General features: G+C 38.6%; 1 protein-coding gene and 1 long non-coding RNA gene across 3 annotated transcripts in view; one reads left to right on the forward strand and one right to left on the reverse strand.

Annotated features, from left to right (window-relative positions):
- Positions 1-11127: 11127 nt before the first annotated feature.
- On the forward strand, positions 11128-15688 carry GAPT (GRB2 binding adaptor protein, transmembrane). 2 transcript variants are annotated; one of them, XM_042906295.1, is made up of 2 exons: positions 11128-11227; positions 14328-15688. In XM_042906295.1, the coding sequence occupies exon 2, from the start codon at positions 14336-14338 to the stop codon at positions 15191-15193; it is 858 nt and encodes a 285-aa protein (XP_042762229.1). In that variant the 5' UTR covers positions 11128-11227; positions 14328-14335; the 3' UTR covers positions 15194-15688. The 2 variants fall into 2 exon arrangements, with proteins under 2 accessions (XP_042762229.1, XP_042762238.1); XM_042906304.1 differs by having other exon boundaries at positions 11165-11227; positions 14427-15688.
- A 1446-nt stretch (positions 15689-17134) lies between these two features.
- LOC122220258 overlaps positions 17135-22878 on the reverse strand; it is a 40862-nt gene continuing 35118 nt past the window's right edge. The window contains exon 3 of the long non-coding RNA XR_006202756.1: positions 17135-17752. This is a non-coding gene — a long non-coding RNA (uncharacterized LOC122220258). The remainder of the gene's footprint in view (positions 17753-22878) is intronic.

A 22878-nucleotide genomic window follows, 5' to 3' on the forward strand; every position in this document is an offset into this window, starting at 1 on the left:
GTCTCTTGTAGACAGCAAATAGATGGGTCTTGTTTTTTTTATCCATTCTGATACCCTATGTCTTTTGGTTGGAGCATTTAGTCCATTTATATTCAGTGTTATTATAGAAAGATATGGGTTTAGAGTCATTGTGATGTCTGTAGGTTTCATGCTTGTAATGATGTCTCTGGTACTTTGTGGTCCTTGCAACATTTTACTCCCAGAGTCCTCCTTAGCATCTCTTGTAGGACTGGTTTAGTGGTGATGAATTCCTTCAGTTTTTGTTTGGGAAAACCTTTATCTCTCTAATTCTGAATGACAGGCTTGCTGGATAAAAGATTCTTGGCTGCATATTTTTCCTGTTCATCACATTGAATATTTCCTACCATTCCTTTTTGGCCTGCCAAGTTTTAGTAGATAGGTCTGCTAGTACCCTTATGTGTCTACCTTTGTATGTTAAGGCCCATTTATACCTAACTGCTTTCAGAATTCTCTCTTTATCCTTGTATTTTGCCAGTTTCACTATGATATATTGTGCAGAAGATTGATTCAAGTTACGTCTAAAGGGAGTTCTCTGTGCCTCCTTGATTTCAATGCCTGTTTCCTTCTCCAGATCAGCAAAGTTCTCAGCTATGATTTGTTCAAGCACACCTTCAGCCCCTTTCTCTCCCTTCTTCTTCTTCTGGAATTCCTGTGATACAGATATTGTTCCATATGTTGAATCACTTAGTTCTCTAATTCTCCCCTTGTAATCCTGAATTTTTTTATCTCTCTTTTCTCAGCTTCCTCTTTTTCCATAATTTTATCTTCTAATTCACCTGTTCTCCCCTCTGCCTCTTCAGTCAGCACTGTGGCCACCTCCATTTTATTTTGCACCTGATTTATAGCATTTTTTAATTCATCATGACTATTTTATAGTCCCTTCATCTCTGTAGCAATAGAGTCTCTGCTGTCCTCTATGCTTTTTTCAAGCCCAGCGATTAATTTTATGACTGTTATTCTAAATTCTTGTTCAGTTATGTTTCTTAAATCTGTTTTGATCAATTCTTTAGCTGTCACTTCTTCCTGGAATTTCTTTTGAGGAGAATTCTTCCATTTCATCATTTTGGCTAGTTTTCTGTCCCTCACGCATTTTAAAATCTTGCTGTGTGCTCTGCACCTGTGAGCACTACTATATTAAAGGGGGGGTCATACACTGTCAAGGGCCTGGCCCTTCAGGAGGTATTATTTGGAGTGTTACTTGCTCTCTGTTGTTGTGACTTTGATTATTTTATTTCCCTACTCGTAGTGGTGTTTTGGACCCTCCATCAGGTGTGCTTTGATTTGTTCCTTGAAGTAGCCCTGTAAAGGAAAACAGCCAGATAGGAGACAAAAACACGCAAATACACAAACAAATAAAACAAACTAAAAACTAGAAACAACCCAAAAGCAGAAAACCAGAAACACCAGCTACAAGTAAAAAACAGGGTGGAGGCGGTGCTGATGGAAAAGCATATACAAGAAGAGAAATGACAGGGGAGGGGGAAAAAGAAAAAGATAAAGATTGACCAGGCAGAGAGACTAAAAGGTTTAATCCAGAGAGAGAGAAAGGAAATTAAGGAAGGAGGCGGGGAAAAAGAAATGAAGATAAAGTTACTGAGGCAGAGAAACTATACAGCTTGATTATTCCAGAGAGAGAAAAAGGAAAGAAGGAGGTGTAGAACATGTATCAATAGAATGGATTAAATATGTCTGTTTAAACAAACCAATAACCAGAGTAACCAGCCTAGAGGAGGGAAGAGATAAGAAGGAGAAATGGAGGGGAGAATATATCTACATAACAAGAATTGTCCTAGAATTAATCCAATGAAAGCAGCTGCGCTGGTCTGGAGGAGGGGTCTGTCTGGTTCCACAGCAACTACTACTGCTCCAGTAGATATGCAGTTACCCAGCGTGGAGGGGCAGAGGGGCGTGGTTTGGTGTAGGTGGGTCCCGCCTCCACTGTGAGCCCTGGGGACTCATCCCTGAGGCCCCACCTTGGTGGCCTTGGTGGTGATGGGGAGAAAAATGATGACCCCCACCCCCCAGTCTCCTTTGGAGCCATCCTCACTGTGCCATGGACACAGACGAGGTTGTCTCACTCTGCCGACTCCCCTGCCCCCGTGCTTGGCTAGGATTTAAACTCCCACTCCCTGCGCACCAGCACTGGGGAGGTGCCTCCCAGTGCCTCCAGATATGTGGTCCCAGTTGGTTTTGTCCTGTGCCACAGCACTTCAGGAGAGGGTGACAGTTTCTCCAGCTGTGGACTGTGCCCCTGACCTACCACCAAACACAGATGTGGCTCTCCTCCTCCCCAGGTGTGCGAACAGGGCAGCTAGCCCCAGTCCAAAGAAAGCCCCACAGTTAGAGATGGGAATCCCTCTCCGTCCCAGTCCAAGGTTTTTTCTCTTGTCAACATACAGTCCTACACTGCCCCAGCTGCTCTTTCTCTTCCCTTTTTCTCTCCACAGAAGGGGATCCCTCCCCTCAATGCCTACCTGACCCTTTTTATCTCCCCCAGTTGGTAGTCACCCACCTATGGCCCATCAGGTTTCTCTCTGGCCCAGTGTCTCTCTGGTAGACTCAGTCTCTTTTCCTCCCAGACTCTTGGGTTCAAAGTCCTTTGGCTTCAGCCCTTCTTTGTTTGAGAGACACAGACCTACTTCTCTGCTGTGTTGGCCTCCCTCCAGATATAAAAGGTTATTAATGAAATTAAACTCCTTTCCAGTCCTGCTGGTCCATACATCTGTTTTGTGTAAGCCAGTTTGAGTTGTGGCTGTGTCCCTTATGGCAGAGAAGTTCCAACACATATTCCATAAAGCCTATCCTAAGACATTCTAAAAGCATAGTGCAAAAATAAAAATAGTAAATTAAATAAATATGATGTAAGAGTCACAGTTTTTGTCACAAGAAAATGATGGGTCCTATTGAAGCTTATGTTGCATCATTTTTTTTTTAATCAAGACTTTAGTTTTTTAGAGCAGTTTTAGGTTCACAGCAAAATTGAGGTGAAGGTACTAAGACTTCCCATATAATCCCTGCCCCCACACATGCAGGGCTGCCCCCATTATCAACACCCCCCACCCAGAAGAGTGCTGCACTTGTTACTGTTGATGAACCTCCACTGTCACATCATTATCACCCAGAGTCAATGTTTACATTATAGTTCGCTTTTGGTGTAGTACATTCCATGAATTTGGACAAATATATGATGTCATTTATCCATCATTATGGATACACAGTATCTTTTACTGCCCTGCAAAGGCTTCTATGCTCTACTTTTTCATAGCTTTCCCCTTCCCCAACCCCTAACAACCACTGATCTTTTTATAGTTTTGCCTTTCCCAGAATGCCATATAGTTGGAATCATATAGTAGGTAGCCTTTTTAGATTGGCTTCTCCTCACTAATTAATGTGCATTTTAGGTTCCTCCATACATGTTTATGGCTTGATAGCTCATTTTTTATCAGCACTGAATAATATTTCATTGTCTGGATGTACCACAGTTTATCCTCAGCCGCTAAAGGACAACTCGGTTGCTTCCAGGCTTTGGAAATTATTAATAAAGCTGCTTGGGCAGGTTTTTTGTGGACATAAGTTTTTAATTGTTTTGAGTAAATACCAAGGAACACGATTGCTGTATCAATGGTAAGAGTATGCTTAGTTCTGTAAGAAACTGCAAAGATTTTGCACCATTTGTAAGCCTAAGCACAGAAGGTTCCAGTGAGCCTGGCACTCTTACTCCTGTGCACTTGGCTTGTCTTGACAGTATGCTTCCAGGATACTTGAAGGCCCTTTTTTACTCTCACAGAAATGTTCTTCTTTGACCAACCCCTATAGGCCATGCTTAGAAGCAGAAAATACAAAGCACCCCCTGGCTTTCACCTTATCTCTCCTGGACATCCATGTCTGATCCATGTTAGGGCCCCACCAGCTACCTAACAATGAGCTATATATTCTCATGGCACTTTTTAGATGGTTGTCCCACTGACACTCCAGCCTACCAGAAGGGGCTTTGTTTGCAGTCAGGGATACTGGGACTTTCCAAAACTAAAGATACATACATAGGTGGTAAAACTATTCCAAAGAAAAAGCAGACTAATTAACAGAAAAATGTGGATCATTTGTATTCTGGAGATGAGGGATAATATCACAGGATAGGGCAAATTGGAGCTTCCAAAGTAGTGGTGATTTTCAGTTTTTCCACCCAACTGTTAATACATTGGTGCTTTTTAGAATATATGTATGTGTGTGTATAAACATATACATAAACATGTTTGTGTATAAATATGGAATATAGATATATATGTATATGCATATACATGTATGTTTTATTAACTCTGGTGTGTGTTTATGTTTAACAGCAAAAACACTGTTGCTTTAGCTCAAAGGTTATTCTCTCAGATTCATCCCTGTTGCTTTCATTTATTCACTCAGCCAACATTTATTGAACTTCTTCACATGACATGATACACACTGCTAGAAATAGAGCAGTGAATAAGACATGATCCCTGTTCTTATTAAATTAACACTCATAAGGTAAGGGAATAAAAGAATAAACATATATACATACATATATATATATATATATGTGTATATATAAAATATATAAAAGTATTAGTACTACAGGCTCTGATGAAAATAAATGATATGTTGCGAAAGCCAAAGAGAAGGAGGGGAGGGTGTGAGAGGGGATGGGAGACAGTGTAGGGATGGACTTTAGAGTGGGATGCTCCAACAAAGCATCCCTAAGGAGGTGACATTTGAGAGGAAGCCGGAAGGAGGGGTGTGCAGGCATAGGAAGATCTGGGAGAATACAATCGAATTAAAAGGAGCAACTGATGCAGGGCCTTTGGCAGGAAGGAACTAGAAGAGTTGAAGGGTTAGAGAGAAGACAGTGTCTCGGGCTGCGTGAGAGTGAGGAGAGAGGAGACAACAACAAGCAGGGGCTAGACCTTGAAAAGCCTTACCGCCTGTAGTAGGGGTTGGGATTTAACTCCCAGACTATAAGGAACCACTCAATGGTCTTACGCAGGGGGCTGATGTAGGATTTATACTTGAGATGTAACACTCTATCAAGTTTCAGATACAGCACTGTAGGATGACCACATTAGGAGGAAGAAGACCAGTAAATTGCTCAGGCAAGAGATTAGGAGGTTTGGAATAAAGGTATACCCTTGCATATACAGAGCCCTGGGTAGACTCTATATGGAATAGCACTAAGTCCGGTCACAGCTAAACATAAGACCATTTTTGTCATTCTCCGTGACAGTAACAAGGGCCACCATGCTCAGGCCCCATTGTGAGTATGTCACTTTCCTATGAAATGTTCAGAAAAAAGATTCTTTTTTTTTAATTTTTTTTTGGTGGTTTGTTTGTTTTTGGTGTTTTTTGTTTTTTTGTTTGTTTGTTTGTTTGTTTGAGAGTGAGTAGGGGATTGGCAGAGAGAGAAGGAGACAGAATCCCAAGCAGCCTCCATGCTGTCAGCACAGAGCCTATTGTGGGGTTCGAATCCACAAACCATGAGACCGTGACCTGAGCCAGAATCAAGAGTGGGATGCTTAACTGACTGAGCCACCCAGGTGCTGCCAGAAAAAAATATTCTTCGTCATGGGCTTTCTGATCTTGCATGTCAGTTCTCTCATTTTTATACCTCCTCCATTACTTTCTAAGAACTCTCATACTTCCTTAGAACCCAAGAAAAGCTCTCCTCCAGCCACCAAACTTATTTACCCCCACCAGCTGAGCCACCACCTGTAGCGCAGGTCAAATATTCTGAAAGAGAGAGGGATTCAACTGTGTACCATTTGGAATAAAGCAGGTTTTAATCTGGGACTTCTCAGGAATTTGGTTACATAAAGAAAGAGTAAAAGGGCAGTTCATAATACTAATACTTTAGTGCTTTTAACCTCTGTTAAAAGCACAAGGTCTGGATTCAAGTCACATGGTCTGAGTTTGAATTCAGACTCTGGCTCAAGCTCTATGATGGCCAATAGGTAATTTGGTCCCTCAGTGCCTCAGTTTCCTCACCTCCTATCCAGTGCGTAAAACCCATCTTTATGCTTTTTGTGAGAATTAAAAAAGAAAATTCATATAAGGGGCCCAGAGGGCACTGGGACACATGCTCAAGGGTGAAGTAGATGTGAACTATTAGTGCCATTGCAGCCAGCGTACAAATTCCTAGGTGTTTTTAATAACATGTATTTCTCCAATGAACCTTGAGCACTTTCCAGATTTTTTTTTCTTGTAACATTATCTCTCAAGTTCCATTTTTATAGTAAAGAAAATTAAAGGGGCACTTGGGTGGTTCAGTCAATTAAGTGTCCCGACACTTGGTTTTGGCTCAGGTCATGATCTCTCAGTTTCGTGAGTTCAAGCCCCACATCAGGCTCTACGCTGACAGTGTGGAGCCTGCTTGAGATTCTCTCTCTCCCTCTCTCTGCTCTCCTACCCTTGCACTGTGTCTGTCTTTCTTAGAAATAGATAAACTTTAAAAAGAAAGAAAACTGAAGAGTTGAGTGGTTGATTGGAGATCATACAGCAGAGTCCTAGGATTTTAGTTCATAAAAGACCTGAGTGCTCAATACTGCTGGGAACTTCCTACCTGAGGAGCTTTTTAAAAAACTACTGATGTTTCAGACACCTGGGTGGCTCAGTTGGTTGAGTGTCCAACTTTGTCTCAGGTCATGATTTCGCAGTTCATGGGTTCGAGCCCCACGTCAGGCTCTGTGCTGACAGCTCAGAGTGGGGGAGCCTGCTTTGTATTCTGTGTCTCCCTCTCTCTCTGTCCTGTCCCTGCTCATGCTCTGTCTCTCTCTGTCTCTCAAAGATGAATAAACATTTAAAAATTTAAAAAAAAAAAAACCCTATTGATGTTTAGTTATACCCTTAGATATTTTTGCTTTAATTTTTGTGGACCGGAACCCAAGCATCAATATCTTTAAAAGTTCCTCAGGAGATTTTAGTGAAGAACTATAGTTAAGACCAATGACCTTGGAGTGTCTGCATGGCTCAGTCAGTTAAGTGTCCGACTTTGGCTCAGGTCATGATCTCAGGGTTCGTGGGTTCGAGCCCTGTGTAGGGCTCTGGGCTGACAGCTCAGAGCCTGGAGCCTGTTCTGGATTCTGTGTCTCACTCTCTCTGCCCCTTCTCTCTCTCTCTTTCAAAAATAAATAAACATTAAGAAAAGAACCAATTACCCGCTAAAATCCATTTTGCAGATGAGAAAATTGAGATTCTCTGTGATAGAATGACTGGCCCAAGCTAGTTAATAATGTCAGAGATAGGGATGGACTCTGAAGACGAAAAGGAGATAGTCTTAAAATTCTAGTAAATTAACCAATAAAAGGCATATATCATGGTGAGAGTTATGTCTCCTAAGAAAGAACAACATGACTTTAGCCTGTTCTATGATTAATGTACCTATAAGGAAGCACAGACAATGGGTTCAGAGAAACTCATGTGGGAGTACCTGACAGCTTACTTGAGGCCATTAACCGCTTATGCCCTACGCACTTCAGCTGTTGCTTTCTGGGTGAATGTTCATTGGTCATCTGAAGCTGAATTGCCTTCTGAAGTCTATTTCCTAGAGGGAGAAAAGGGGACCCTGCTTATCAGGGCCTTTTCAGACAGGTCCCTAGCCCCTACCCACTCTGGGAATATTTGGCTAGTTATTTTATTCACCTCCTATTACTCCTCATGGGAATAGAGTTACACAGGACATCATCTCAGGTAGGGAGGGTAAACCTATAGAAGTTACTATTCTCTGCTTCTCCTATTTTCTCACTCAGAATCAGTGTACATGGGATATTTTTCAAGGTCTTAATGCAAAGGATTTAGAGTTGTGCCTTCCTCTTTAAGCTAACCTACCGCCCCAGTGCCCCCCTCCTGCCAGGTGTGAAATGGTTACGCTGGTCTTCACTGTCCTGTATGTGGGATAGAGTGTCTGCTAGGCTCCACTTCTCACATCCAGGCTGACTTTTGGGTGAAGTTTCAAACTATAGCCAGTTACTTAAAATTGGTGATCTGTTACGCCTCTCAACATTTACTGAAGAAGTTGGCAGAAGCTAACAATGATTTGGTATCTGCTGTTAACTCTATTTTACATTGCCTTCCTCAACTGAACAGAAACTCTGTTGAAATAGTTAACAGTTACCTGACTTGTGAAATCATATCCACAGTCTAAGATGATTGGGGAGTCTTTTTACCATAGGAGTGCTAAATTATTCACCTTTCAATTTTAGTCATGTTTTCAGTGGTTTTTTTTTTCTTAATGAATGATTGCTCAGTTTTCCCAATGTTTGTTTATTTCATTCTGAAGGAAAAAAAAGGGGAAAACACTGGGGGAGGGAGGGAGTGTTGTTCAACTGAAGCTGAAGCAAGCTTTAAGTCATGTTATCTGATCTGTGTAGCAATTAGGAAAGACTCATGATGAAAAGAGGGAGTTGGACTAAAAGGAAGTGTATGCTACACTTGAAAACCGGTTTCAAAAATCCTCTTCTGAATGCAACGAACATTTATATTGTTCATTTGTACTTGGTGGAACTTGAAGGAAGCTAAGGGATCACCCAATCCATTGTTGTCTTATGGATGAAGAAAGCAAGACTGAGAAGTTCTGTTACTTGCCCAAGATGCCAGAATTATTTCTTTTAGGTAAAACTGCTTTGTACTTATCTATTTTTAAGTTGAACATGATTTTTCAGCACCTCATCTTTAAGTCAAGGTGTGCCAATGAAAGACCATTTATATAATTTCAGAAAGTAAAAATTCCCTACTTTGACTGGGCTGGAGCCCAAGATTCATTACTAACTCCCCTCTTTCTTACCACCAGCCTTACCAACCTCCAGACTCAAGAAACTCTAGATAAATTTGGAATTCAACGAGCTGAAAGTCTGCCTATAGTTGAACAAAGTGTTTCTCCATCCAAATGAGTAGACCAGACCAGTCTACCAAAGGAGATGGTAATCTGAATGAATAAAAAACATATCTTAGAGATATTAGATAGATTATCTCAACTTTTTGTGACTTTTTAAAGAATTGTCTTATCATACATTCCCAATTTCTTTCAATTAACATACAGTTTGCATAGAGTGCCCAAATCATAAATAGAGAGCGTGATGAATGGTTATATATAACCACCACAAAGATCGAGATATAGAACGTTTCTGGCATCTGAGAAGGCTCCCAGTCTATAGTAATCACCATTTTGCTGTCTTCTACCATCATCTGTTTGTAGATAAGCTTTCCATGGTTTAAGAATGGAATCTTACAGTCTGTACTCTTTTGTGCATCACTCTTTAAAGTCTACATTATATTTCTGAGATCCATCTATGTTGTTGTAATCTATTAGTAGTTCAAGTTTTTTATTGCTATATGTAGTATTCAGTTTCATGAATTTATCATGTTCTCTTTACCCACTGTATTGTTGAGGGACCTTTGAAATGTTTCTAAAGCATTAGGATATTTTTAATTTAAAGCAGTTATAAACAGAAATGGCCCTCATTTCTGTTGAGTATATACCTAGGAGTGAAATTCCTAGGCCTTTTTGTTTTTTTGTTTTTCTTACATTATCAGTTTTGTTTGTTTTTGTTTGGGTTTTGGTTTTTGTTTTGTTTTGTTTTAGCCCTGGACTGTAATCAGACTTTTCTAAGTTGGCCAATGAACCATAACAATGTACCTCTCTTTAGGCCTGACATGAGTTTCAGGGGGCAGATTTCACAGTTTAGAATGGAACACCAATAAGGTACTATCTTTCATGGTTCATTCCCAACAGCCCTTCATAACCTCCTTCCCTCAGGGGTTTTTGCCTGGAACCCTTCTATTCTGCCTTGATTAACTCCCTTTTATTTTATGAGCCTTAGCTCAGGTCGTGCCTTCCCTGACCATTCTGAAATGGATGTCTCTTTTCCTTACTCCCCACTTATAATACTCCCCATTTATAAGCAGAGAGGACTCTCTGCTTAAGTGTGTCCTTCCTAGCCCTTATCACCTTGATCTGAAATGACCTGTGGATACAGCAGCCTCTTCCAGGAGGTTTCATTGCTACAAGGCAGTTCGTTCATTATGGCATCCCCGCTGCTTAGCACAGGCACGATGCCTGGCACAATGTCAGTCCCCAATCTGTGTTGACAGTATTGCTCTTCTGATGTCTGGTTGGTGTTTCAGCAATGAAGTCTTCTTCTTTTAAATCCCCTGATACAAGGGAAATCCTCTGGAGTTGAGAAACTTCCAATGCAATTTAAAAGGCAAAATTTCCATTGCTTTATGATCTCGTCTTTTTAATTCAGCATTTTCCATTTTTATACTCTGTGGAGTTGGTCTCTGAGAAATGCTGCTAAATAAGAGATCTATGTGGGAAACCTGTTACTCATCCAAGCAAGCCAGCAAGTGTAGTGGTTTAGTACACAGGTGCCGGAGGCAGCCTGCCAGGCCACCCTGGGTGGGTGATGATGTTACCACCCTGCTTCCATTTCCTCCTCTGTACCATAGGGTGAAGAGCAGCCCTCTTCTCTGGAGTTGTTGTCAGAATTCACTGAGGAGTACACCAAACGTTTAGGAGACTTACTGAGTGTCCAGAATGTGCCGGTTACTATTATTAAAGAGTTTTTCTTTCTACCTACTAGAAAATCACAGAAATAGCACAACTCAGAATATACTTATTTGGGGAAATTCCTGTGTCATCAACTTAAAGAATATGAACACTTTCTGATCCAAAATTGGGACACTGGCTTGACAAGTATAAATGTAACTTGCGGCGATGGGACATAATATTTCAAAGGAGGACTCTTTTAGCAATCCCGCGAGCAAACAAATCAACAAGACCTCTATGTAACTACATTTTAAAATCTCTGTTTTTAAAAAAATTTTAAGTGCAAGTGCAAAAATGACTCTTATTGACTGTGAAGTGAGGACTGCACCTTTTATTTATATTGCACAAACAAAAAAAGCATCTGGGCTTCATGCATCATTTTCTGATCATTTTCTGATTTAGTTGGAGAATTATTACTTGATAACAAGAAGAGCTGAGCTTCCTTTTTTAAAATCTCATGCCATTTATCTTAATTCTGGTGCATCTGATAAGAACTTCCTCTAGAGCCAGGAAACTTTGCAAGTATGAAATAATCTGAAAGGAGGACGTAAAGAAGGAAGTAACTGACCAAAGCAAAAAAGGGGAACATCAAAGCAGGTTTAACCAAAAGAACAGAAGGGAGCTTGGCACAGCAGTCTCAAGGTAAGAACCTGATTTAAGGTGTGTGGCTAATGAACAACTGTAAGAAACAAATTCATTTTAAATAATCAGTGACTTTTTTTATGTTACCAGACACAGTTTTTAGATGGCCTTTGGTGGTGATAGGGGGAAATATCAGTTTACAAACGGAGGGTGATGTTAGTGTCTTTACCAGTATATATGCTTACACGTGTAAGATTAGGCTTTTCCAAACACAAGGACAATATCTGCCTTTGAAAATTCCAGAAGTCTATCAACCACTTGTAATTTTAGGACAAATGAATAATTGTTAGTCTGTTGGAACTGCTTTCAAGAATGAAACAGTCTTCTGTAAGATTGGGCAAAGTTAGGCTTACTGGGATGTTAAGCTATCTTTGAAGGGCTCTTGTTTAACACATGGTTTTCATTCTAGTGGGTCTTTCCTTTTTGCCTCTCAGAGTTTTTCCTGTTAAGTTATTTTAGAGAAAGGAAAAGGATGCATTTTTTCTCCTGTAAGAAGTTTTCTTGTGTTTATTTCAGTAAGTACTTCTTTTGACAAACAGTTTTAATATTTGAAATGTTCTGGAGTGCCTACATAGAAGAAAATAGATGGTAAAAATAAATTCTCCTCTTGGAAATTGAGAGGGCAATTTATTACCTTATCCTCAGCAATAGTTAGCCTTCCCCACTTTTGTTGCAAGCCTAGCACCTTTTAATAAGGTGATTAATTTTAATCTATATTTGAAATTCTGTTCAAATGTGCTAACAAATTTTTACTTAAACGAGTAATCACTTTTAACATAAAATATCTTACATATGATTGGTTCTCATCTGCTTTAGAAAGGAAATGAGATCCTAATGGTTAAAGTCATTTGCCAAATATTTGCCTTGACATAAGCATTGTGTCTGACCTTATAAAGGAGAGAATTTACCACGATTATAAAGAGATTAAAAGATGTCTAGATCCGGGCTATCTGTCCATATAGTTTTATCAAATAAATTATATAAAAGATAACTGCATCTCATATGTAATTTGGTATTTTGTGTGACATGCCAAACTGAAAATTTGCACATTGATATATTCCAATGGTGAAAAAATTTAGAAAACTTTACTGTCTTGTGTGAATACTCACTGAAAGCAGGGCTCAACTTTGTGGGGTTTCCTTTTACCTGTTTATTGTTACTGTTGTTATCCTAATGCAGTTTGCTCTATTCACTAACAAATATTTAAGAAAGTAGCTCTTCTGTGTCTAGTGCTAGATTTGGTAATGTAAAGATAAATAAGAACTCCAGCCCTCACGAATCTCAGAGATAATCAAGCTTTAAAATTTTAGCGATAGATGTTTTTGATAGCCATTTATAGAAATGTGGGTAAGAATAGTATTTGGAGGCAAACTTTGCTTGGATCCTGATTCAGTCACTTCTTAGTTATTCAAGAAGTTACTTAAACTCTTTAATCCTCTCCTCGCTCTTCTGTAAAATGGACATAACAATAGTATCTACTTCATACAGCAGCTGTGGGATCAAAGGAGATAATCCATCTATCTAAAAGTGTTTTAAAGCTGAAACGAAATAAGCTCTTAACTAAATATTATCAATACTGACATTCAATAGATAATCATCCCACAAGCACTGTTCACAATATTGGATGACTATAGCTAGCAATACTGTATTGTATATTTGAAAGTTGCTAAGAGGGTAGATCTTAAAAGTTATCATGACAGGAAAAAAATTGTAGCTATGTGAGGTGATGATCATCAGCTAAATTTAGTGCAGTGATCATTTTGCAATAATACATATGTCAAATCATCATGTTGTATATACCTTGAACAAATACAAAGTTGTATATCAATTATATCTCAATAAAACTGGAAACAATGAGGGGCGCCTGGGTGGCTCAGTTGGTTGAGCGACCGAACGGCCGACTTCGGCTCAGGTCATGATCTCAAGGTCCGTGAGTTCGAGCCCCGCGTCGGGCTCTGTGCTGACAGCTCAGAGCCTGGAACCTGTTTCAGATTCTATGTCTCCCTCTCTCTGACCCTCCCCCGTTCATGCTCTGTCTCTCTCTGTCTCAAAAATAAATAAACGTTAACAAAAAAATTTAAAACTGGAAACAATGAAAATGGTATTAGATGTAACTATTTCTGTGTCTAGGCTAAGAACATAGAGTAATACTATTTTGTTGATAAAATCATAATACAACAACTCAATCTGGCTATAAATGCTTTTCATTTCTCTCTTCATTGCTATTTTAAAGCATTGACAGAAAACATTCTAAAATTATCTTAATTGAAATTTTTTTTTTTGCTGGAAGTTGTGAGAGCACTAGTGATAGGAAGGCTTTCAAAGTATTTTTAGATATTTTATGTAATATAAAAGAGCTATTGTCTTCTATTAAGTATAAACTATGCCCTTTAGAAGATGTATCTTAGTATATGTGCTGCCAAAGTGAGCGCTAGAAGATGTGTGTCAAGTTTTAAACTGTTGACTTAAGCAATTAGATGCTGACGTTAGGAGTCATTTGTTTCTTGACTCATTTATTTAATAAATATCAGTTGAACTCCTTTTCTGCACTAGCTGTTAATGGTGTTCTTTAGGAATATAAAGACGAAAAGACCCAACCCCCGCCCACCATTTAACCAGGTAGGAAGACACACAGTTCCCTGTAAGTTAGGCTATCATGCTCTACCAGGGAATGGATTCATTAATAGGGAAGTACAGAGGAAGGAGTGATTAAGGAAAAGACATCGTCCTTGACTGCCACAGGCATCACGGAGGAGGTGATAAGCAATGGAAATTATTGCCCATGTGTACTCGTATCGCTTCCACCTGTTGCATTCAAAGCATTGCGTTTCACTTGAAAATTATTAGCCTCATTGTCAAAAGTCATGTTGAAATCTAATTAATAAAATCACTCACACTTGGCCAGATAGAGGTTCTTCTCTTTTTCTCTCCTCACAACAGCTAGTACTCCTCTTTTGTAGCAGGAACTCACTAAGTGCTGATGCTTAATATGGTCGTAGATATTGGCAGATTTTTTATTATGCTATGTAATAAATATAAAACTAATATGTTTTGTTATGCTATGAAATAAACACGCAATTAATATGTTCTTAATTTATAGGTGTCTGGATGGCAGATCGTTCAACCTTCTCTTTCTTGAGTTGTCTACTCTGCCATTATCTTCCACTCATTTCTGCTTCATTTTGTGATTCATTTATAGAAAGGGAAGTGGAGTCGAGTAAAATCCCCCCCGACATCGTGCAAGTATACATTAATGATTGTACTGTAAAAAACATCACATACAACAAGAACGATCTTCAAAGACTCCGTTTACTCAACCTCTCCTCTAATTGTATCAGGACTTTGCCAAATGATGTTCTTTCACATCTGAAAAAGAAATGCCTGAAAGAGCTTCCAAGGTTCCTTCTTAACTCTACCCTACAAGGAATTACGCTGGTCTGCACCTGTGAATTCATTAAGGGCCACACCACACTACTAAACACTGCTTGTGCAGAAATGTTGAAAAGCTGTGGAAATACTTCAGTGGCCGTTTCTATAGGACTTTCCCTTCTTTTACTGTTGTTGATCTGTGGAATTGGGTGTGTTTGGCACTGGAAACACCATAACCCAGTGCAATTTACCTTACCAAGGTTTTTGCAGAGGAGAAGCAGCAGGAGAAAAGACTATGCTAAAACGCTCTCAGATCCCCTCACTGTCAGCTCAAGGCATAAAATCTCAGTTCAGACCCAAGACTATACATCTACTGGGAGAGGGGTTAACATGTATGACAACTATGAAAATGTGGAAGTCGGTCCTCCCAGAGCTAAAGAAGAAACTGATAAGGAACTATATGAGAACACTCGGCCCACCAATTTCGAGGACCATATCTATGGAAATGAGACATCATCTCAATATTACAACTTCCAGAAGCCTAGCACTTCTGAAGTCTCTCAAGATGAAGACATATATATTCTTCCAGATTCATAACTTTTCAAAACACTGGGTTCAGTTATTAGAGGATAAATATTCACTGGGACTTTTATTGTACTTATGCCATTGTTAATCCTGTTCTTCGAGTGAAACTCAACGATCTTTTGTCTGTCTCCACCCTTCTGAACCTTCTCTCTGTGTATCACTGTGGGTTAATTCCAGGGATCCCCTTTACCCTCATTTTGCTAGATTAATTCTGCATTGTGTTATATTGATTCTTCCTTCTGTTACCTGTTATCTTTTTCTTTTATTTCTCTCTCTACCATCTTTTCTGGCTCAAGATTGCTGTCAGTCTCCTAACAAGTCTTTCTGGCTCTAGTGTCTACACATTCACCCATGATGTTGCCAGATTTATCTTCAGAAAATATTTCGAATGCTGCATCACTCCTTTGCTGAAACCTCATAGTGTCTCCTCTTTGCAAACGACATACTATTTATAATTTTTTTTAATTTTTAAAATGTTTTAAATTTATTTTTGAAAGAGAGAGAGAGACAGAGTACAAGTGGGAGAGGGGCAGAGGGAGAGGGAGACAGAATCCACAAAGCAGGCTCCAGGCTCTGAGCTGTCAGCACAAAGTCCAACACGGGGCTCAAACCCGTGAACCACGAGATCATGACCTGAGCCAAAGTCAGATGCTCAACCAACTGAGCCACCCAGGCGTCCCAATGTACTATTTATAATCTAACTCTAGGACTTATGATTTCCCATAGTTGGTTCCAGTTTACTTTTCCAGTGACTCCTAGTAATTTCTCACTTGACTGCTTTCCTCATAATCATATGAGAATTGCCAGACCCATCCCTCCTCCATGGCTTTGTTGGTCTGCCCCCTTTCAAGGCTGCCTCGTATGGTAACTTCTTCCACATGTCTTCTGAGTTATTCCAAACTTGCCTTTACCTTTTTCTTTTCTTATTTCCTATAGATTTTTCTGCCTGTTTAAGTCTCTGGGAATTCAAACATATGAATGTTTTCTATGGCATTTTACTATTTAATGTCATATGAGAATGTCTTAAATTCCTTGCTAAGTAATAAGGAAGTGCCTCATATTCATATTTTAACTCCAGTGCCTAGACCATTATATGAGGCAATCAGTATTGGTCAATTGACAAGAATTAAGGTGTGTATTTTGCCCAGCAGTTTGGAGAAAAATCTAATAAATTCATTCATTCAAGAAATATTTTTCAAGTACCATCTATGTACTTTTACTCGGCACATGGAAGGGGTAAAACGTATAAAGAAAGACATGGGTCTTGAATGCATATTGTCTAGTAGGAAAGAAAAGAAAATAAATAAACAAATATGCTACTTCTTAAGTTGTAGTATCTTATCCCTGAAGTCTTCCTTTTATCTGCTGTCCTGAATTGATCAGGCTGAGACTCTGCAAGCTGTATTTTTCCTTTGCCAAGTGGACCCATATAGGGCTCTGTTCAAAGGGAGCACCGTGGAAGACTGGTAGACGATTGGAACCAAAAGGGACTTACTCTTTCTCCTTGCGGCCCCGGCAGGGACCATTGCCATGTAATTTACTCCAGCATCACCAGTTCTTTGCATTTTCTAGTTTCTTCCGGCATTCCCAGAATCAGCTCAATTGCACACTGTCAGAGGTAATGAGCTCACCTTAGAATCTGAGAGGCAGCTCTTCAGAGCCTCCTCTGGAGGAGACAGATGAGACCCTCTGAGCTTCAAGTCCAAGCCCGAGGCATGGGTGCTCTCTCCTGCAGTCACTGTCTTTGTGGCACCTCGGTGTCCTCTTTATATCCTTCCAGTCAACTAATACCTTTTTGCTAATTCTCTGTATTAAATTCTCCCTCTTAAACCGGTAAGCTTTCTGTTTCCCAGGGTGGACCCCAGTATACAAATAAAAATGCTTTGAAGAAAAAAAAAAAACTTTTGTTTTTGAGAGCAATAGGGTTGGGTAGGGAAGAATTTTAATGGAATGGTCAAAAGAGGTCTCTCTGAAGACACACTTAAGATGGGACTTAAGGTGAAAGGAGTTATCCGTGAAAGTGTGAGATGGGTAGGGGTGTGAAAAGCTTTTGCATTTAATTTAGACAGGGGTGGCTGCAGTGCAGATAAAGCCATTGACATAGCTACCTTAATCTTTGGAGGAACTGCCACAGGACTTACTGATGGACTCAGTATGTATGTTTGGTAGGGAAGGGTTAAGATTGGGGATTGTAACAGAGAAGTCTAGAAGAACCACCTTATTTCTGGCTGGAGCAGCAGGGGCAATTATAAAGCATTTCAGTGAGATGAGGAAGACTTACAGTGGAAACTGTTTTGGAGGCTGTGTCAGGCATGACTTGGGCTCCCAGTAACAGAAAAGCTGACTACATTGACTTAGACATGTACACCTTCATTTATTTCAAATAATGTGGACACTGAAGTGAGGCACTTGAAGGCTAGCGTATTAGGCTAACAGTACCATCAGCAATCCATGTTCTTTCTCTATTTTCTCTCTGCCATCCTTAGTGCTGTAAGTTTCATCCTCATTTGTATTAGCTCATGATCACCAAATGATTGTGGAACGTGCAAGCCTTACATTTGTGTTCTGGTCCTGAAGGATAAAAGGAAAAGACCACATCAGGAGATACCTATTTATATGTCATTGACCAGAATGGTGTTACATGCATACATGGATACAACCAGGTATGAGTGGAGGAGAAATTGAATTTTGACCTTTGATAGCCTCATAGGAAAGGAGCCAAGGGAAAAAGAAAGTTGTAAATAGAATTTAAGTCAGTCAACCTACTACCAAAGGGGAAAAATCAATTTTGGACCTGTTTATTCTGACATGTCCTGACACCCAAGTAAAAATCCCCAATTTGCAGTTGTATATACACATTTGAAATTTGGAGGAGAGCTCCTAAGTGGATATGTACATTTGAGAGCCATCAGCAAGCATTTAGGTGGTATCTAGAGGAACAGGGATTTATGTGATGACCTGGAGCAAAGAGTAGAGAACCAATAGAAAAAGGGATGCAATGCAGAAGTCCCCCTCAAACTGCAGTATTCTGATGTTAGGTCAATGAGGAGAATATAGCAAAGGAGCCTGAGAAAGAATGGCCAGTGAGGAGGGTTGTAAATTCTTAACGATTTTTTTTAAATTTTTTTTAACGTTTATTTATTTTTGAGACAGAGACAGAGCATGAACGGGGGAGGGGCAGAGAGAGAGGAAGACACAGAATCGGAAGCAGGCTCCAGGTTCCGAGCCATCAGCCCAGAGTCCGACGCGGGGCTCGAACTCAGGGACCGCGAGATCGTGACCTGATTCGAAGTCCGACGCTTAGCCGACAGAGCCACCCAGGCACCCCTCTTAATGATTTTTAAGAATGGTGGTTGATACTGTGAAATATATATGTTGACACATCCGTTACAGGTCATTTTCCAGAGATAGGGTGAATATTTGATACTTGTTTATTCTCTTTGGCCAGAAAATATAGTAAAAGGACTGTGTAGAAGTATTTAGACCATAATCTTTCACCACTTCCTGTCTTGACTACTTTTTAAAAATTAATTTTAAGTTCTTTATCAATTGAAAATCTCTTCCTACTTTTCTTACTAGCAGGTTTTGGTGGGAGTGGGCAAAGGGAACAAAGGAGATTGTCATTCACCTTCTCTTTTTACAATACATACTCTTCATCCCTTCTCTGGTTTTGAGTCCCTCTTCTCTTTTTCCTTCTTTCATTTCCCATTCCTCCCTCACTTCTCCACCTCACCCTCCCCCACACACACCCTCTTTCTTCTCTCTCCGTCTCTCTCTGTGTGTCTGTCTCCTTCATATTTTTATCTGCTTCTTGCATCCTTTATTATAATATTTCTCCATCTTCCTAAAATCTGAAAAGTAAAAATGTCCTTGAGAGGTAAAAATAGTAAAATCTATCTGCATCTATTGAGAGCAGCAGTTTGTATTTGTGTTTTGTTATTAGAAAAGTGACCACATGTACCACAATTAAAGGAGGAGAGATGTCAGGGGTGAGGGAAAGGAGACAGTAGCATCAAATATAATGAGTGTAGTTTTCCTGTATACTCCCAGAAATGTAGGCAAGTTCATATCCTGTGACATGCAGCTAATCTCTGTGAGACACCATGGCCAACATCCAGCAACAATGAACACCTGGCTTCTTCAGATTGCTCTCAGCCTTCAGCTTGAAACATTCACCTCAGTCTGCATTATACATCAATATAAAAGTAATAAGAATATACCCCAATAATGAGGTAGAGTAATATACCCCAATCTATTATTGGTCTCCACAGCAAAGGGGCCATTACTTAACCCACTGAAAACCTTGCTTTACAACATCTCAAGCCTTGTCATACTTTATGAATTTTCATCATTGAGTGACAAGCTATTGAACAATATTAAAATGATATTTTTACTTATGTTTTGCTTTTTCTGTTTGGGGGACGATAAACATGTCAGAAAATCACTTTGGCTGTTTTTGTTACTGTTAAGAAATGAGGATCTCAGACCAGAACAAGGGGAAAAAAAAGAGATATCGCTTCTATTTTTGACGTTCTGAGAGTCATTGACCATAGGTTGTTTTGTACTAGATTATAATCATCAGCTTTCTTTGCTCTGGAGTCAAGAATGGGAAGCTTCCAGGTAGCAGGAGACTCCTAAAAGACATCAGAGGACTGTTGTTTGTATTTTAAGGATACTATTTCAGGAAACTAAGCTCTTCTGGTCAAGAAGTGAGTGAAATATGGTCATTTAATCAGGTATTGGCATCAAGAGTGATGCTCACCTCATAGCAATTTCTGGAAGAGTTTGAACAGAACTGATATTTCTTCTCTAAGTGTTTGTATCAGCCAGGCTATTTGAGCCTGGAATTTTCTATATGAGAATTTTCTAAATTCAACTTCTTTAATTGATATAGTAGTATTAAGTTATCCTTGAATGAACTCTGGTAGTTTGATCTAGTAAGTTGTTGAGTTTATTATTTTTAAGTTATTCATAACATTTCCTTATTATCTTTTTAATATCTACATATGACAATATCACCTCTCTCATTCTTGATATTGTGTCTTCTCTCTCTTTTCAAATGGTTTTATTGATTTTCTTTATTGTTTGTAGGTTTCCTATTTCATTGATTGCTGCTCTTTATTATATTTTTTTCTGCTTAATTAGCTTTAATTAGCTTATCTCCTTCTAGTTTCTTAAAGTGGAAGCTGAGGTCATTGGTTTGAGTCCTTTCTTCCTTCTCTGTGTAGATGTTTAAGACTACACATTTTTCTGAAAGTGCTGCTTTAATTGCATCTTACACATTTTGACATGTTTTTATTTCTATTCAGAAAAAATACTTTCTAATTTCCCTTTTTATTATTTTGAACCTTGGGTTATTTAGAAGTTTGTTATTTAATTTACAAATGTTTGAGAATCTTCCTTATTTTTTTACTGATTTATAATTTAAATTCACTGTGGTTAGAGAACATATTTTATATGTTTTAAATTCTTTTAGATTTGTAATTTGTTCTCTGGACTAAAATAGGGTTTATCTTGGTAAGTGTTTTATGTGAACTTGAAAACAGTGTATATTCTGCTATTGGGTGTAGTATGCTATAAATGGCATTTAGTGCCAATTAGTTCAAGGTGCTTGACAGTATGGTTCAAATCCTTTACATTATGTTTTTATTGAGATACAATTTACATGCCATAAATTTTATCTTTTTAAAGCACACAATTTAGTGGTTTTTAGTATATTCACAAAGTTGTGCAAATTTCATCACTGTCTAATTCCAGAATATTTTCATCATTCCCCAAAGAAATTCCCTTGGCAGTCATTCCCCATTTTCATTTCTTTCATCTCTTAGTTCAGCCTACTATTAACATAAATATCACAGATTGGTGGTTAAAAAAAAACATTTATTTCTCACAGTTCTAAACTCTGGGAAGTCCCAAGATCAAGGTGTCACCAAATTCAGTGTCTGGTTAGAGCTCACTTCCTGGCTCTTAGATTGCCATGTTTTCATCGTGTCCTTACATGGTGGCAGGTGGAGGGATCTCCCTGAGATCTCTTTTATAAGGGCACTAATTTTTTTTATGACCTTTTTATGACCTAACTACCTCCCAAAGTCCTACTTCCAAATACCATTACATTAGGTGTTAGGTTTAAACATATGAATTGGGGAGGACACAAATATTCAGTCATAGCACCTGGCAACCACTATTCTTTGTGTCTGTATAGATTTGACTATTCTAGTAATATAAATAGAATCATATAATATGTGCTCTTTCATGACTGACATCTTTCACTTAATATAGTATTTTAGCATATATCAGTATTTCATTCCTCTTTATGGTTGAATAATATTACATTGTAGGTATGACCATGTTACATTTGTTTATCCAGTCATCAGTTGATGGGCATTTGTGTCAACTCCTCTACACTCTTACTGATTTTTTTTTGTCTACTTACTAAGAGATGACAGTTAAATTTTCTGATTATAGTTGTGGATTTTATCTGTTTCTCCTTACACTTTTATCTTTTTTATAGCTTTTGCCTTACATATTTTAAAGTTCTATTATTTGGTGAAGAAACATTAAGTATCATTATGTCCTCTTGATTATTTGACCCCTTTGTCATTATCCAATCACAGTCTTTATACTTGGCAATAATCTTTGCTCTGAAATATCCTTCATCTGATACTAGTATACCCATTTCAACTTTCTTTTAATTAGTGGTAGCATGGTATATCTTGTCCCCCCATTTACTTTTAACCTGTTTGTGCCAGGTTATATCCAATCTGACAATCTCTGCTTCCATTTGGGGTATTTGTACCACTTACATCTAATGTGATTATTATTATGGCTTTAAATATGACATCTTACTGTTTACTTTCTATTTGTTTCAGCTGTTTCTTATTTTCTTTTTTCCTCTCATTCTTCCTTCTTTTGGAATAATTGCTTTTTAAAGCTAATTTCATTTTATTCCCTTTTTGGCTTATTAGTTCTAACCCTGTGGGGACATTAGTGGTTGCATTAGAATTTATATTACATGTTTAGCTGTCATAGTCCACATTCAAATTATATGTCACTTCATGTATAGTATAAGAGCCTTACAAAAGTAAACTTCCATTGTTTTCCACTAAGCCTTTGTGCTGAATTTCTCATACATTTTACCTCTATATATGTTATAAACTTACATTTGTTATCAATACATTGATCTTATTTTTGTTTAAGCAGTCAATTATCTTTTTTTTCAAATTTTTAAATATTTTTTTAATTTATTTTTTGAGAGAGAGAGACACACAGAGTATGAGTGGGGGAAGGTCAGAGAGAGAGGGAGATACAGAATCTGAAGCGGACTCCAGATTCCGAGCTGTTAGCACAGAATTTGACACGGGGCTTGAAATCAGACCTCAGCTGAAGTCAGATGCTTAACTAACTGAGCCACCCATGCGCCCCCAGTCAATTATCTTTTAAATAAATTTAAATTATGAAAGTCTTTTCTATTTACTTACCTAGTTAACATTATTGTCATTTCTTCTTCTAGATCATTATTTCCATACGATATCATTTTCCTTCTGTTTGAAGGACTTTTACCAATTCCCATACTGAAAGGCTGCTGATGCTGAATTCTTTCATCATTTACATATCTGAAGAAATTTTGATTTCATCTCATTTTTGAAATATGTTTTTGCTGGGTATAGAATTCTAGGTTGACAGTAAAGGTATTGTTT

This window comes from Panthera leo, chromosome A1 (genome assembly GCF_018350215.1).
Source record: "Panthera leo isolate Ple1 chromosome A1, P.leo_Ple1_pat1.1, whole genome shotgun sequence".
In the NCBI taxonomy this organism is placed as follows: domain Eukaryota; kingdom Metazoa; phylum Chordata; class Mammalia; order Carnivora; family Felidae; genus Panthera; species Panthera leo.

Coding starts and splice junctions, on each gene's coding strand:
- GAPT (XM_042906295.1), top strand. CDS start 14,336: ATGGCAGATCGTTCAACCTTCTCTTTCTTGAGTTGTCTACTCTGCCAT.